Here is a 16,269-nt window from a genome sequence, read left to right on the forward strand (position 1 = left end):
TATGGAGTGAGGAACTCTGGTCCTTTTTTCCCCCTTTACCTGTCTCGTTTGTGGGGGAAATGGTGAGCCCTCCAAAACTCACCAGAAACCCACTGTACCCATATATAGGTGCCCCCCTTCACCCATAAAGGTATTGTAGTGGTGTACGGTTGTGGGCAGTAGGGGGGCTCAGCAGACAAGATAAGAAGGGAGCAATGGTGAGAAGGGAGCATGTTTTTGAAGCCCACTGTAGTGCCCCATTTATCTCCTGGGATGTCTGGGAGACCAGTCTAATAAAAATGTTTGCCCCTCCTACATCCCAATGATTTGATTTTCTATGTTTTTCACTTGGACATTTTTTTTTTTTTAATGGACCAAGAAACAAAACATCCAAAGCACAAAACCTTGTTAGAAACAGTATTTTCAAAAACAAAAGATAGACGTTTTTCTTTTTTGGAAATGAACTTCTTTCCTATTCAGATTTTAGACATTTTTTTTTGCAAAACACCTAAAGTAGGACTTAGATGTCACATCGAAAATGCCCCTCTGTATGACATATTTGTTCCTAAGTGCATTTCTCTTGTTTGGCCAGCAGATTGTGACTTCTTTTTTTTTTTGTAAAGCTGTAACAGAAGTGACAGTTTTTCCCTACCTAAGCTGTGAGGTAATCTTTAGTCTCAGTAAGGGAGCAGAGAGGTAAACATCTCTGTCCTAAGGTTTGTGAGCAGTTAATTTCCTGAAGCTTCCCAGGCACTACCCAGGAAGTGACAAAGTGTTTAGACAGTTTTAATATTGATCTTTATGTTATCTGTTACTTTTCCATCTGTTTTATATGGTTTACTGTTCTAATTGTGTGACAATAAACCTTGTTAGTTTAGTGTCTGTTACCCTGGACTAAGAATCCTGGTGGTTTGTGTTTTGGGTCTGTGGGTACTTTCTAGGAACTGTGGAACCCCTGACAGTGTGGCCCCAGCAACTTAGAAATCACTGGGGAATAACTTCAGAGTGGGAGACTCACCCAGAGGCAAGCAAACCCACTCCGTGGGGAGGAGGGTGCTAGTATAGAGCACGTGGCCAGGTGCAGGCAGGCCTGAGCAGTGCTGGAGATAGACCCTCCAAGTGGCCAGAGGTTTAGCTCCAGGCGGGTGCTAGGCATTCCATGAGATTCTTCAAAAAGACTACTGGCTAGGATCAAGCATCCAAGAAATGGGTTTTAACTTGTTGATCATGGTCAGGACCTCCAATTCAGCGACAGCTCTGAAAGTAATCCGTACTGCAGACTAATCTTAAGAAACCTAAACAACATTGTTGTATCCTGTATCTGTTACTCTTATACTGTAACCCACCTTGATATTCAATTGGAAGGCAGTATAACAAATGTATACATAAATAAAACACAAGTTTATCAGTTAGTAGCCACATTTTGGATTTAATATTTCAGCACGAGTGTGAAGATTTTGATATTACAGAGGTGGCTTCTTATGCAGTGCCATGATAGGATCATTTTCTTATACTTTTCTGAGTGAATACATTATCTGTGAATAGTGGTAGGATGAGAGGGATGTAGGTTTCCACACAAGCTTCTTTTAACTTGATTTGGAGAAACACATACTCTACTGGGCACTGAGGGAGATGGATTGTTTTTCATGGACTTAGGGAAAAGGTTTAGGGACTGAAGTCTGAGTGAAGCTTATAACAGTATACTAGTGGTTTTAAAGGATACAGTTAGGAATCATGCTTTTATTCTTCTACTCAAGCAGAACTACTGGACTTGAAAAAGGAAGATAACTCTGGCTGAATGATGCTGGCATAAAACTAAGAAGGAGGCTTTGAAGGCATCTTTTGTGTTGTTCATGCCAGATAAAGCTCTATAGACTAAGCAAGATTATATACTAAGAGGTGTGCTTAGAATTGACCTGCTTCCTGTAGGCAACTTGCTAGTGACTAAAAGGCAGGGGCTGGTAGAAGGGGGGGTGGGGGGACCAAACTTATCTAGAGGCAGTTGGTGATTTATTGGTGATATGTATGCACTGTAGCTTGGACCTTTGCCCTGCAAAGATAGTAATATTCATGGTTAAAAGGTTGACAGACTGTCTTTGGAAAGTGGGACAGATTCTCCTGTGTTAAAAAGTTGTGGTGGTTACCCCCTTTTTCACGGAGTGCAAGTTATCTTATATGGACACAGCAATTTATAGAACTGTCATAGAAGCATGCAAAAATGAAGACAGATAATGGTCATGTAAGCCCAGCCAGTCTACCCATCCGTACTATCTACTACCTCTTCCTCTCCCTTAGGGCTCCCATGTAGCTGTACCAAGCTTTCTTGAATTCAAATACAAATTTTCATCTCCACCAGGAGACTGTTCCACAGATTCATCACCCTTTCCCTGTAGTATTTTCTCTGGTTACTTCCGAGTCTGTCCCTTTACATCTTCAGTCAATGCCCCCTCATTTCAGAGCTTCCCTTTCGCTAATCTTTCCTTTTTTGACTTAATTCTTGAAGACTGAATTGCTAAAGCAATTAGAGGAATGTTTGGAGATGATGTATCCATGACAGATAAGTTTAGAAAGTCACAGCCTTGATGTGTTATTGATACCATTGCTGGATATTTTGTATAGAGGAGGTGGACTTTGAAAAGGAGTATGGTATGGTACTACTGGATGTTATTACCACCACCTTTGATACTCTAAAGACAAGATTTTGCTCCTTTGAATGGTGGTGCTCCTAGATGACTAACTGGCCACAGATAGGTAGATTTAATTAGTCCTTCTGATTGGCCGTCATTGGCTTCTGATACAGCAACAAATATTTTAAAAGTCTTGTTATTTTGTGGCCATTTGGGTCTGGTTCCTCAATATATAATGGATGTGGGGAACACTATGCACCCTCCATTTTATACTTAATCATTTTCTGTTGCAGGTTCCTTCTGTAAAAGAGGCTCATGTAAAAAACATTCGTCACAGGGACACCTTTGCGAGAACCTTGCTTATAGAATTCTCTACCTCACAGTTAAGAAAATGCCAAAAGCTCCTTTATTTAGGGAGGCAAATGAGGTATTTTAACGTGGGCTTCTTTCCGTGAATTTGTCTTTTTTTTTTTTTTTTTGTCTTCGGTCTTGAAAAAGCAATAACTTGGATAGTGCAGGTCAAGTCTATTTAAATAAATACCACCACGATCACAGCAAGAAGCATTTTGAGACTGTTCCAGAATGGTAGGAAATGCTTTCTACAGTTGATCGTCCTTGTCCTGGCAAAAACTTTGAGCCAATGTTCTAGTCCCACTCAATCTGCTGCATGACCTTCAACAAGTCATTCTATATCCATATCCTCACTAGCTCTGAGAATAAAGTCAGAGTAGGGGTCTTCACAGAGGATCTTTGCTTGTGTAAACTTTTGTGTACAGGGAGAGGCCTGCATATTTGTGATTTAGTGATCTGGAAAGAACCGGCTAGTATAGAAATGCTGAGTACAGGACAACACACCTCATTTGGCACAAGACAGTCAGCAGGATTCGATTATAGTAGCACAGTGGACAGTTACTGGATTGCCATAAAAGGTCATCAACACCTGTGTTTCAACTGCTTCCATCTTCCTTACACTCTTACCAATGTCCCCGTTTAACCTGTGCACTGACTGCCGCGTCAAAGCACAAAGCTAGAAACTAACTGCTTCATGAGATTAAACTGAATCAGAGTCCTGAGCATTACCTAACAACCCTCCTCCCTTCCGAATGCTCCTTGGAGTCAGCATTACCTAAGCAGCATTCCCCTTCCCAGTACAGAACAGTATCTGAGGACTAGTCAGGAATATCCCAGAACACCAAGGCTTTATTTAGAAAAGTATAAGAAAAGGCCTGTTCTATGAACAATTGTTTGCAAAATTAAACTCAGCTGCTGTATGCATGAGGTCAGGAGGCAGTGCCAGCTATATCAAAACAGAAGTGCACAAATACTGTGGAAAAATAAATTCCACATCAAACAAACAAGACAAGCTTGGTAAGACTCAAAGAAAAAAAAAAATAAGAGGCTGGGGAGAGTTTATCCTTGTCCATCTCCTGAAGGGAAGTGCTTAGTAATGGCAGCAGATAACAAGGGAAATGTGTTTGTGCTGCCATGCTGTGGAGGCAGAAAAAGCACAAGCATGCAGAAGGAAGGAAGGAAGGAAGAACACTATTACCCCACAAGAGTGGAACCCAAGTCCTTGCTGGTACCAGGCACAGAAAGTCTGTCAGTCAATAATCCTAAATTTTCTCGCTGCCATCACAGAAGTCCGACAGAAGGAGACACCTGAGCAGCTTCCGAGGCTAAAAAAACATTGGTCTAGTTTTAGCAGGATGAAGTCACTCCAAGCAGCTCAGGGTCTGGGTTTCACACAGGAGTTACAGCAATTTCCTGTGGTTGAACAGCATGATGTAGCTTTCTTGAGAGCTCGTAACAGCATAGCCTTGAGGCATCCCTAAAAGGGTAGCAATCCAATCCTTTGGCTTGTACACAATTTTCAACGGCAATTCCTGTCCTGGGTACGCTGAGGAATAGGGTTCTCTTGCCGTGTAGTACAAGAGCCTCGACTGGACTGAACTCTTATCTTTCTGTTTCTTCAAAAATAAGGAGGTTATTTACCAGTATAAAAATATGTACTAGCAGCGCAGGCTAGATCACTGCTGGGCCCAAGGTCATCCAATCTGGTTACTGGGTTGGACACATCTGAACGGACTAATTCTTATCTGCCTTCTTTTTCCTGATCCGTGGGCCATCGCCAGCTGCCTCAGGGACTGGCTTTGCTTTGAGCTCTAGGCTCTCAGCAACATTTACTGGCTTCTCTTCTTTCTTCGTTTGTCCATTTTTCTCTCCGAGGCTGCCGGGTCTAGGCTCACCGCTGTCTGCCCTTCTTGTTCTTGTCCCTTTCTGTTTGCCTGCAGCATTCACTGGTGTCCTATCCTTCAGTGCTTTCAACAGACATATCGCCACACCGGCTATAAACAATGAGAAAAGAACACTGGGAGCTGCGTATGGCTGGAGACAGTCCCGCAAAAATGTCAAAGTAAAAGGCAGAGGCGCATCTGTGGAGCGCAGCAAGAACCCTTTATCCTGAAAGGTAAAAATCAAAATCTCAGCCAGACAATAAGAGGAGGTAGTCAGAGTGTGATCAGTCTTTACTAGTGTTAGCAGCATCTCTCTAGGGTGTCACCATGTGTACGGGAAAGATGTCATGCAAATCCCCTTATACACCATGCACTTCTAACCTCGGCCTGTAGCACAACATGCAGCTCCCCTTGTACATCCCATACACTACACCTGCCTTCAGTCCAAACTGTGACAGCAAGGTCTCCAGATGTGGGTCTCCAAGGGTCACAGTGGGGTAGAATTCTTTCACATGCTGCCGCCTCCACCAGTGTTGAGGAAGCTCCCTGCAAAAGGATGACGGGAGACAGGCATACGGTGAATTTCCTCCTAATTCAACTATACATTGTACCCCAACAAATCCACCTGAATGGCAGAATTCTGCCCTCTTACTGCCACAGACAAAAACAACCACCTGTCAGAATTACGTTGCTTTCAAAGGCAGAGAGAGGGAAGAGAGGTCCCCAAAATATGGAGAATGTAAATCTACTGCTATCTGTACCCCAGTCACCACCCTTTCTAAATCAGGGCAGGGCTTATGTTCTCCCCTCCCCCACCCCCGATACGTCCAAATCAGCTGGTGTCCTACTAGGCATTCACCCGATATGCCCTTTCCCACACTCTAGACATCTCTTCCCATCATGCCCCTGGCTGCCAAACATGCCCCATTCTTTACCCTACTAGGGCCCATTAGACCATGTCTTATCAGTAAGTGTTGATCCTTACCCATTTTCATTTACTTCTGTGAACCAGTACTTGAACAGCTGGGCTCTGATATACACAGGTGGTTTAGCATGGAAGGGATACCTTGACTCATCTACTTGCACTAGATTGATCACTGTCAGAAAAGACCCAATACAGGCATTATTTGAGTATCTGCACCACAGGTTCCTCACACACAATTATATATTACCCTATGTTCAAACAAGGAGGCAGCCCCCTCACCTTGACCATTCTTATACACAGACTACAGGGTAGATATTCAGAATCAGGCAGCAGAAGCCCCTATGCAGTTAAATTGCACTGACCGGCCAATTGGTGCTGGGGAAGTTCTCAAACGTATGTGGCAATATTCAATGTTGGTACTCAGATAACTCTCCAGGCAAGTAGAATCACATATAGAGCAGTCTTAACTTGCCTGGGTAGCTAACTGGGAACCAACTGGTACCCAGTTAACTTCTGGGATCTACAGAGTGCCTGGATATTCAATGCTTGTGCCTAGATGGCATTGAACACCTGGGTCAAATTCAGTCCATGGTGGTCAGCACCTTTAAAATTGTTGACTGCTGTTGGCTGAATACCTGAGGGGTGGGGGGGAAAGGGAGAATAGAATAGGGGAAGCTATAAATTATAACACTGTCCTATACTGCCAAATTTCATTCCAAGTGTAATGAAAAACACCCTATATTTTCAATTTCACCTCAATTCTCTCCAAGTAGGTATCATCTACACTTAAGGTAGCAGGACTCAAATTGTCCTCTATCCTAAAACAGGAAACTAAATTTTTTGTGAGTTTGCTCTTAATTTGTGTAATTAGAAATTACATATTACACCCTATTTAACATTTTATTTGTTGTCAGTAGGTTGATCTTACTGACAAAAATTATAATTTCTAATGTAATATCATAATCGTAATGAGATTCTATGCTCTTAGAAAATCCATCCATATGGAACTCTGAATAATAGCTTGATAAGATCTCCACCAAATATAACCCAGCTCTCAATATACTTCAATCTACTTCACCTACATTTATATAAGAGGATATAATTCCACGTTATTAGCCTGTATGATGGTGATAGGAAGTCTGAAGGATCCTAAACAAGTGGAATTATATCCTCTTATATAAATGTAGGTGAAGTAGATTGAAGTATATTGAGAGCTGGGTTATATTTGGTGAATTACAGTGAAGACCCCCTCTATCAAATTTGGATTAATAAGGATACCATAGTGAGTGGATTATTGATAAGATCTCAGCATATCCCAGCTATTAATAAATTTGTCTGAATCAATCTAGATGTAATGAGGATGTAAATTGATTAAGAGAATAAATTAACTCCTCCTTTCAATAAGATCTGTTTCTTCGTTCCCCAAGGTCCTGACTGCTTGATAACGGGTATTTGAATGCTATTATTTATAATAGGAAATCAAATGACTATTGTAATGATAAAGTTGCCTCTATTACAGCTAGAATTCTTAAAGCACGTTAGAGGTGTTCATCATACAAAAGCAAAAATGAATGATTTTTGTTAATCAGTTAGGAAATAGTTTGTGACAAACACCTCTGTGCGCCTAAGGGCAATACTAAGCTCTGGAAACTAAAATGGTGGCAACACTTTCATAAGGCAGAATCAGTACTGTTAGTAGATCACGCAAAGTGAATTGGGAAGCATCTTTTACAATGATTTTATTTATATTTCTTTGAGACTGCAGCAACCTTGACAACACCTACAGCACAAATGTTTTAAGTTGGTAGTGGCATAAAAAAAAAATATGACTTCTACAATTTTGACACCGTCAGTGCCTTAATTCTAACAGAAGGTATTTCCATACACATAAAAGTTCAAAAATTAAAGTTTTTGAAGTCAAACGTTAAAAAAAAATATATTTTTTTTACATGACATACGGCCTACTAGAATCAATGTTTGTTAGATTTAGGGCCTTGTTTACTAAGCTGTGCTTATTCGCGCTAATGCTAGAGAAACCCATTGGAAGAAAAAAAAAAAAAAACAGGGTACCAGCTTACGGCTGTCACCACGACATAGACTTCTGTAAACAATTTGAATAATTTCAGGCATTTTGGATTGGAATGACAATCATGGGCAAGGTGTCGGTAAGGGACAAAATGAGAATACAGACATTTCGTGAACAAGGTTCTGGAGCAAAGACGAGAGAAGCTATGTATCATCTCAAGAACTGGAAGGTCAGTACTATTAAGCGTGACTACAATATTCTGACATATTGCTAATTGTATCATTTGAATGACAATTTACTATGTTTTAGCTCAAACGCACAAGAATCGCTAGGTAATAAAGCTAAAATGTCAGTAACATCTATATAACTTAAGATACTTAAATATTATTTAATAATACTTAAGCAATGTGTAAGTATGATGATTAAGTACATAAAATTTGCTATTGAAATTCAAAACGAATGCTGAGAAAGCTGCAAAAAACTGTAGGGGGTTACTTTTTTTTGCCTCATCCTGTATGTTATGTATTAAGGGATATGTAACCCCAATCCTAGGGTAAAGTCAGTCTGGGCCCTGCTTTGTAGCCCAATGAAGCATGAGGGAGGTCAGGGTCATAACTCAATTTATAATACAGGGCCAGAGTAGTCTCCTGTAGGCCGGAGTTCTCACCCACAAGTGTGTATAACAATAATCCACATTACACTCGTAGGTATCAAACAAACTTATTGAACAGTTCAACGTGGTTCAATATTCCCAGGAATACTCAAAAAAAGGGATAACTTTGTATATTATTTACACTTTTCATTTGCAGCAATGGTGTTATTTCCGGCTTTAATTCACACCGTCTCCACACTCAATGTCCTCCCTGACTCATCATTGTTCCATCTTAGACCCCAGAGACTCAGTAATCTCAGAGTAGGAAGCCTCCATTTCTGTTCTTTACACCAGGTCCTCAAATGGGATTCCTTCTGCCCCTCCCCCCCCCATCACACTTGGGAGAGCCCTGCTCTCCCTTCTGAGGTTTCTTTTCTCTGGACTTACACCATAGTCTCTCCCTTACACCTTTTTGGGAGCAGGTTACCAATTCTCATCTTGCTTTGATGCAGAAGCCTCCTACCACTTCTTCTCTGCTGATCCCGTTCCGGAGGTCTGGGACCCTCTCTGTCTCTTGGCAGGAGGTCAAGTAACCAAAGACCTCCCACAAACCTTTCCCGCTCGCCTTGCCACTTCTGGCTAGGCTGGCTGAAACTCTCCTTCCTGAGCTCCTCTTTCTCCCCAGCAACCACAGCCCTCACCAGAGGCTCTCTATCCTTTCCAGAGGCTTCTAACACACAGGAAATTCCCCTTCCTGAAATCCAGCAGGAGAGGAATATACTGGGTGTTACAAAGGAAAAGGAAAGAGAGAAAAAAAAAAAAAAAAGCTTATTTTCTATGAGAATTTGTTGATCTATACAATTTTAAGTTTTATTACAGTACTAGGAAAAAATGCCCGTTTCTGAGTGCAATGAAACGGGCGCTAGCAAGGGGCCCCCTCCCTCCGTCCCTGGAGCTACTTGCATTACTTGTTCGGGCCGGGGTTCGCGTTCGCCTCGCGTTTCGGCCATCGAGTGTTATAGCTCCGTCCTCGACGTCATGACGTTTTGACGCGAGGGCGGTGCAGACACTCCAGGGCACACCGGAAATCTCGGGCGCCTCAACTTCCGTGGAGGCTTCAGAACGTTGGGGTTGCCTTTTATATAGAGAGATTTTATTATACAGCCCATTATACCCCGATGAACATTTTAATCTAAACATGGACATGCTGTATATGTGTTTCATGTAAACAAAGGATTTTTTTTTTAATTTCACAAGACCTTTTCCTTCTATAAGCTATGTCTTGTTACTTCTGGTTTGCTGAGGATCTTGCTTCTGGGTCTAGTGCTGGGCAGACTTATACGGTCTGTGCCCTGACAATGGCAGATACAAATCAAGGTAAGGTATACACAAAATGTAAGCACATATGAGTTTATCTTGTTGGGCAGAGACTGGATGGACCGTGCAAGTCTTTTTCTGCCATCATCTACTATGTTATTTTAGCTAGGGTCTTGGCGTACCTGCCTCCCTCTACCCATCAGAGCTCCTTTTTCTGCCCAATCTAGCCATTCCAAAAATGCTTGAGTCAGCTGTTTCTACATTAACATGTGTCAGGCACTCACCTGCTCCAAGGGTTCTTAGATCATACTTCATTCTATCTACTCTCCACTGGGTATAGACTCAGCTGCATGTGTGTATTATCTGCAGGAAACAAGTCTGTCCTGGGACTAGTTCTGCTCAATACACTTGAGATTTGAAATAACTTTCTATAACCTCTTGCCATAGAGTGAATTCTATCCACCAGTATCCCGTGTTTTCAGTTAACCAGTTTCTAATCTAGTCCACCACTGAGGGACCCATCCTCATGCTGCTTAGCTTAATTACTAGCTTCCTTACCAAAACAGGATGGTCCTGAAAGCTTTGTTGAAATCCAACTATCAAGCACATACCAATAATTTCATTCTCTGGTCACCCACTCAAAGAAACTGGCTGGATTTCCCCAACACAAGCTTCCTGTGATAAACTATGCTGTCTCAGATCATATATCCTCCAGGATACGTTGTTCTCTTACCTTCCTTCTTGCCCTGCAGCAGACGGTAGATGAAGCTGGTGAACCAGGGGCTCTGTGTGTGATGGTCCAAAGCAGCAAACCACATCTGCCAGTCAAGTCTAGGTTGATGTGGTGCTACCACAGGTGACATATTGCTCAGATTACCAGGCTTGTACATGAATTCAATTTCCTAAAAGGGAAAAAAAAAACAGGAGCTTGAATTGCAAAGCGTGTAAACCTAGGTTACACTGCCATACCATAGCTGTTTCTCAGCCAATTTGCCACTTAACTTCTTATCTTCAAATAACTTAACCCCACACCATCAATATTTAAACAATATTTCTAAAGTCACTCCAGTATGTGTATGTGAGCATATATATGTATATTGTTTTTAATAAAACTTTTTATAGACCAACAGAAGAGGATCCAATTTCCAATTTGAAATAGGGATTTAAACTGCTATTCCTAAGACCTGCCTGCTGCTTTAATAGGATTGGCCATCATATCTGAAGCTGGCAGACCCTGGTACGTATCACTGTCACATTTTAGGGGGATGGGAGGAGGTCAGTAAACACTGGGGGAGTAAGGGAGGGGTTATAACTTAATCCCTCCAGTGGTCATTTGGGGCACCTTTTGGTCACTTAGTTGTGATTGAAACAGGTATAAGCCAAAAAAAAAAAAACCCCTTAATTTTGGCCCTAAACATTTTCGTTTTGTTCCATTATTGCAGAGAAACGTCTCTCTTGGTGCCGCCCATGTCCCACCCAACCCCCCCCCCCCCCCCCCCAAATTTGGACAATCTGTGGAGCAAAACACATCTAACACCAGGGCATTGAAAAACGCAACTTGGATGTTTTAAAGAGAAAAATGTCCTCCTGCCACCTTATACCTTTTTGGATGTTTTTTGATTTTTGAAAATGAGCCCCACAGCATTAACTCGGGAGTATCACAGTATCCCCCTCACTACACTCCAATCCCCTGCACTTTTGTAACTCCTCTCTTAAAGAAGCTAGTTAACAATTACCGTCCAGGACTTCTGGTCATAACTTGCTTCCACCACTACTTCTGGACGTCCTCCAACCCCAGTCATCCTCCTGAACAGCCCGTACGAATTCACCAGCTGGTATTTGTCCACTGCATTATGCATATTGTGTACAGCTGGCCAAAGATTCCCATTGGTTTCAAATTCAATGTAGGTATAGGGCACCTGTGAAGTAGAAGAAATATGGGGCAGAGAGGTTAGTGTAAGCAGGCAAATGCCCTACAGTTGAAGATTTCAAAGGTTGTTATAAGCCTTTAGTTCCTATATTCAGTATTCCCTAATCTTCCCCCACACATGCATACCAGCCAGTTCACTCCTACTCTTCCCCAATGTCCTCTTTCAACGTCTCAGCCCCCATATGCAATGCCTAATGGCTTCTATCTTCAAAGCTCTTCAGCAATCACAGGTGCTTCCTTCCATTCATTTACCAGGCTTCAGGAAACCTGGGTTTGTTCTTACCAGGCTGATCGTGAACATCCCTACAGCAGCTGTGGAAAAGACAGCCCATTGCAGCGTAGCCCAGAACTTCTGGAGGATGCCCCTTATACAGGCACTCCTGGAGTGGGAAGAGAAGTCACAGTGGAGTTATGTCACATTATAATCAGAAGATTACATTTTACACTTTATTCACAGCTTGCAGACAACAGATGTCAAATACAGTAAACACAAATCAATTGGGGTTAACGCCCATCACCTTCAACAATACACAGTTTCAGCCAGCCATTCATTTTTCTATTACTCATCTGCACTCACGTTTGTCAGTTGCTGTAAGCAAATTTTTATTGTAAAAAGAGCATTTGGACTTTGGAGGGGAGAAGTGGAAATGCACAAGTGAATGATTCTGCTGCTTTTGCTGGCAAGAGACCTTAAAATCTGCACCTTCTGTGATCTGGTGGGAGTTTCACCATTACTACTGTGGTCTGTCACCCACTAACACTCTTGGTTGGTTAGCTAAACGGAAAGTATGCAATGAGATGGGGCTAGATAGGCTACAGCCATGGGTATCGAAGGAACTTAGTGAAGTTCTGGAAGCCCCTGCTGACTGATCTTTTCACTGCTTCTTTAGAGTTGGGAGTAATTGCAGAAGACTGAAGAAAAGCGACGTGGTTCCTCTCCAGAAAAGTTACAGGAGGAAACTGTGAACTATGGGCTGATCAGGCTGGTTGGAGGAGTGGCCTAGTGGTTAGGGTGGTGGACTTTGGTCCTGAGGAACTGAGTTCAATTCCCACTTCAGGCTCAGGCAGCTCCTTGAGACTCTGGGCAAGTCACTTAACCCTCCATTGCCCCATGTAAGCCGCATTGAGCCTGCCATGAGTGGGAAAGCGCAGGGTACAAATGTAACAAAAATAAAATAGATACTATTGGAGATTCTACATGGAATGTTGCTACTATTGGAGATTCTACATGGAATGTTGCTATTCCACTAGCAACATTCCATGTAGAAGGCTGCGCAGGCTTCTGTTTCTGTGAGTCTGACGTCCTGCGTCCAGAAGCAGAAGCCTGCGCGGCCACATTGGTGACCTGCAAGGGCCGACTTCTACATGGAATGTTCCTAGTGGAATAGCAACATTCCATGTAGAATCTCAGATAGAAGCAACAGTGGTGGAGGAGTGGCCTAGTGGTTAGGGTGGTGGACTTTGGTCCTGGGGAACTGAGTTCGATTCCCACTTCAGGCACAGGCAGCTCCTTGTGACTCTGGGCAAGTCACTTAACCCTCCATTGCCCCATGTAAGCCGCATTGAGCCTGCCATGAGTGGGAAAGCGCGGGGTATAAATGTAACGAAAAAAAAAAAATAAGGTGGCCACATAGGTATATGACAATAGCAAAATGTCCGAATGCTTGGATTCATAGGAGAGGAACTGCCAGCAGGAAAAAAGTGGTGATGGAGAGACTTCATTTGGAGTACTGTGTGTACTTCTGGAGAGATTATCTTCAAATAGATAGAAACTGGATCCAGTTAGTCCAGAGAACAGCTACTAAAATGGTCAATGGTCTCTGTAATAAAGCATAAAGGGACAAACGAAATGTGTTATGCCCATCAGCCAGCAGAGGGAGATGTGAGCCCTGCCTTATAAAAAGGGCAGCATACAGAAATACTGGTGATCTTCTGTTTTAACAAAGCAAAGATAGGGGAAAAAGCCCTTCAACCATCTGAAAGGTTTTAATCCAGAGTATCCAACCAGAGGCCACCACAGAAAATTTCTCAGACACCTCCATCCAGGAGTAGAACACATCAGTGTGGGCCTCTGGACTAGTTACTCAAGGAAAGAAAATTAGCAGGAAAGAGAACATTTCTTCCTCCTTATGGTCCATATCTGTTTCATGCAGAATTTTTATTCTGTTTTGACTCAATTCCCTCTAAAGCGAATGCTACATACCTGTAGAAGGTATTCTCCGAGGACAGCAGGCTGATTGTTCTCACTGATGGGTGACGTCCACGGCAGCCCCTCCAATCGGAAACTTCACTAGCAAAGTCCTTTGCTAGCCCTCGCGCGCCCGCGCGCACCGCGCATGCGCGGCCGTCTTCCCGCCCGAAACCGGCTCGAGCCGGCCAGTCCAGTATGTAGCAAGACAATACACTTCAAGGGAAGACACAACTCCAAAGGGGAGGCGGGCGGGTTTGTGAGAACAATCAGCCTGCTGTCCTCGGAGAATACCTTCTACAGGTATGTAGCATTCGCTTTCTCCGAGGACAAGCAGGCTGCTTGTTCTCACTGATGGGGTATCCCTAGCCCCCAGGCTCACTCAAAACAACAACATTGGTCAATTGGGCCTCGCAACGGCGAGGACATAACTGAGATTGACCTAAAAAATTTACCAACTAACTGAGAGTGTAGCCTGGAACAGAACAAACAGGGCCCTCGGGGGGTGGAGTTGGATCCTAAAGCCCAAACAGGTTCTGAAGAACTGACTGCCCGAACCGACTGTCACGTCGGGTATCCTGCTGCAGGCAGTAATGAGATGTGAATGTGTGGACAGATGACCACGTCGCAGCTTTGCAAATTTCCTCCATGGTGGCTGACTTCAAGTGGGCTACCGACGCTGCCATGGCTCTAACATTATGAGCCGTGACATGACCCTCAAGAGCCAGCCCAGCCTGGGCGTAAGTGAAGGAAATGCAATCTGCTAGCCAATTGGATATGGTGCGTTTCCCTACAGCCACTCCCCTCTTGTTGGGATCAAAAGAAACAAACAATTGGGCGGACTGTCTGTGGGGCTGTGTCCGCTCCAGATAGAAGGCCAATGCTCTCTTGCAGTCCAATGTGTGCAGCTGACGTTCAGCAGGGCAGGAATGAGGACGGGGAAAGAATGTTGGCAAGACAATTGACTGGTTCAGATGGAACTCCGACACAACCTTTGGCAGAAACTTAGGGTGAGTGCGGAGGACTACTCTGTTGTGATGAAATTTGGTGTAAGGGGCCTGGGCTACCAGGGCCTGAAGCTCACTGACTCTACGAGCCGAGGTAACTGCCACCAAGAAAATGACCTTCCAGGTCAAGTACTTCGGATGGCAGGAATTCAGTGGCTCGAAAGGAGGTTTCATCAGCTGGGTGAGAACGACATTGAGATCCCATGACACTGTAGGAGGCTTGACAGGGGGCTTTGACAAAAGCAAACCTCTCATGAAGCGAACAACTAAAGGCTGTCCTGAGATCGGCTTACCTTCCACTTGGTAATGGTATGCACTGATTGCACTAAGGTGAACCCTTACGGAGTTGGTCTTCAGACCAGACTCAGACAAGTGCAGAAGGTATTCAAGCAGGGTCTGTGTAGGACAAGAGCGAGGATCTAGGGCCTTGCTGTCACACCAGACGGCAAACCTCCTCCAATGAAAGAAGTAACTTCTCTTAGTGGAGTCTTTCCTGGAAGCAAGCAAGATGCGGGAGACACCCTCTGGCAGACCCAAAGAGGCAAAGTCTACGCCCTCAACATCCAGGCCGTGAGAGCCAGGGACTGGAGGTTGGGATGCAGAAGAGCCCCTTCGTCCTGCGTGATGAGGGTCGGAAAACACTCCAATCTCCACGGTTCTTCGGAGGATAACTCCAGAAGAAGAGGGAACCAGATCTGACGCGGCCAAAAGGGAGCAATCAGAATCATGGTGCCTCGGTCTTGCTTGAGTTTCAACAAAGTCTTCCCCACCAGAGGTATGGGAGGATAAGCATACAGCAGACCTTCCCCCCAATCCAGGAGGAAGGCATCCGACGCCAGTCTGCCGTGGGCCTGAAGCCTGGAACAGAACTGAGGGACCTTGTGGTTCACTTGAGATGCGAAGAGATCCACCAGGGGGGTGCCCCACGCCTGGAAGATCTGCCGCATCACACGGGAATTGAGCGACCACTCGTGAGGTTGCATAATCCTGCTCAACCTGTCGGCCAGACTGTTGTTTACGCCTGCCAGATATGTGGCTTGGAGCACCATGCCTTGACGGCGAGCCCAGAGCCACATGCTGACGGCTTCCTGACACAGGGGGCGAGATCCGGTGCCCCCCTGCTTGTTGACATAGTACATGGCAACCTGATTGTCTGTCTGAATTTGGATAATTTGGTGGGACAGCCGATCTCTGAAAGCCTTCAGAGCGTTCCAGATCGCTCGCAACTCCAGAAGATTGATCTGTAGATCGCTTTCTTGGAGGGACCACCTTCCTTGGGTGTGAAGCCCATCGACATGAGCTCCCCATCCCAGGAGAGACGCATCCGTGGTCAGCACTTTTTGAGGCTGAGGAATTTGGAAGGGACGTCCCAGAGTCAAATTGGAGCAAATCGTCCACCAATACAGGGATTCGAGAAAACTCGTGGACAGGTGGATCACGTCCT

General features: G+C 44.1%; 1 protein-coding gene across 3 annotated transcripts in view; it reads right to left on the reverse strand.

Annotated features, from left to right (window-relative positions):
- Nucleotides 1-3,788: 3,788 nt before the first annotated feature.
- The window catches only part of LOC115478740 (lipase maturation factor 2-like), a 44,234-nt gene continuing 31,753 nt past the window's right edge, over nt 3,789-16,269 (reverse strand). For all 3 annotated transcript variants that reach the window (XM_030216307.1, XM_030216308.1, XM_030216309.1), the window contains exons 9-14: nt 11,914-12,010; nt 11,437-11,619; nt 10,434-10,602; nt 5,826-5,937; nt 5,278-5,386; nt 3,789-5,066 (exon numbers count right to left, since the gene is read on the reverse strand). In XM_030216307.1, coding sequence (XP_030072167.1) covers nt 4,692-5,066; nt 5,278-5,386; nt 5,826-5,937; nt 10,434-10,602; nt 11,437-11,619; nt 11,914-12,010 — 1,045 coding nt within the window. In that variant the 3' untranslated portion in view covers nt 3,789-4,691. The remainder of the gene's footprint in view (nt 5,067-5,277; nt 5,387-5,825; nt 5,938-10,433; nt 10,603-11,436; nt 11,620-11,913; nt 12,011-16,269) is intronic.

This window comes from Microcaecilia unicolor, chromosome 10 (genome assembly GCF_901765095.1).
Source record: "Microcaecilia unicolor chromosome 10, aMicUni1.1, whole genome shotgun sequence".
In the NCBI taxonomy this organism is placed as follows: Eukaryota; Metazoa; Chordata; class Amphibia; order Gymnophiona; family Siphonopidae; genus Microcaecilia; species Microcaecilia unicolor.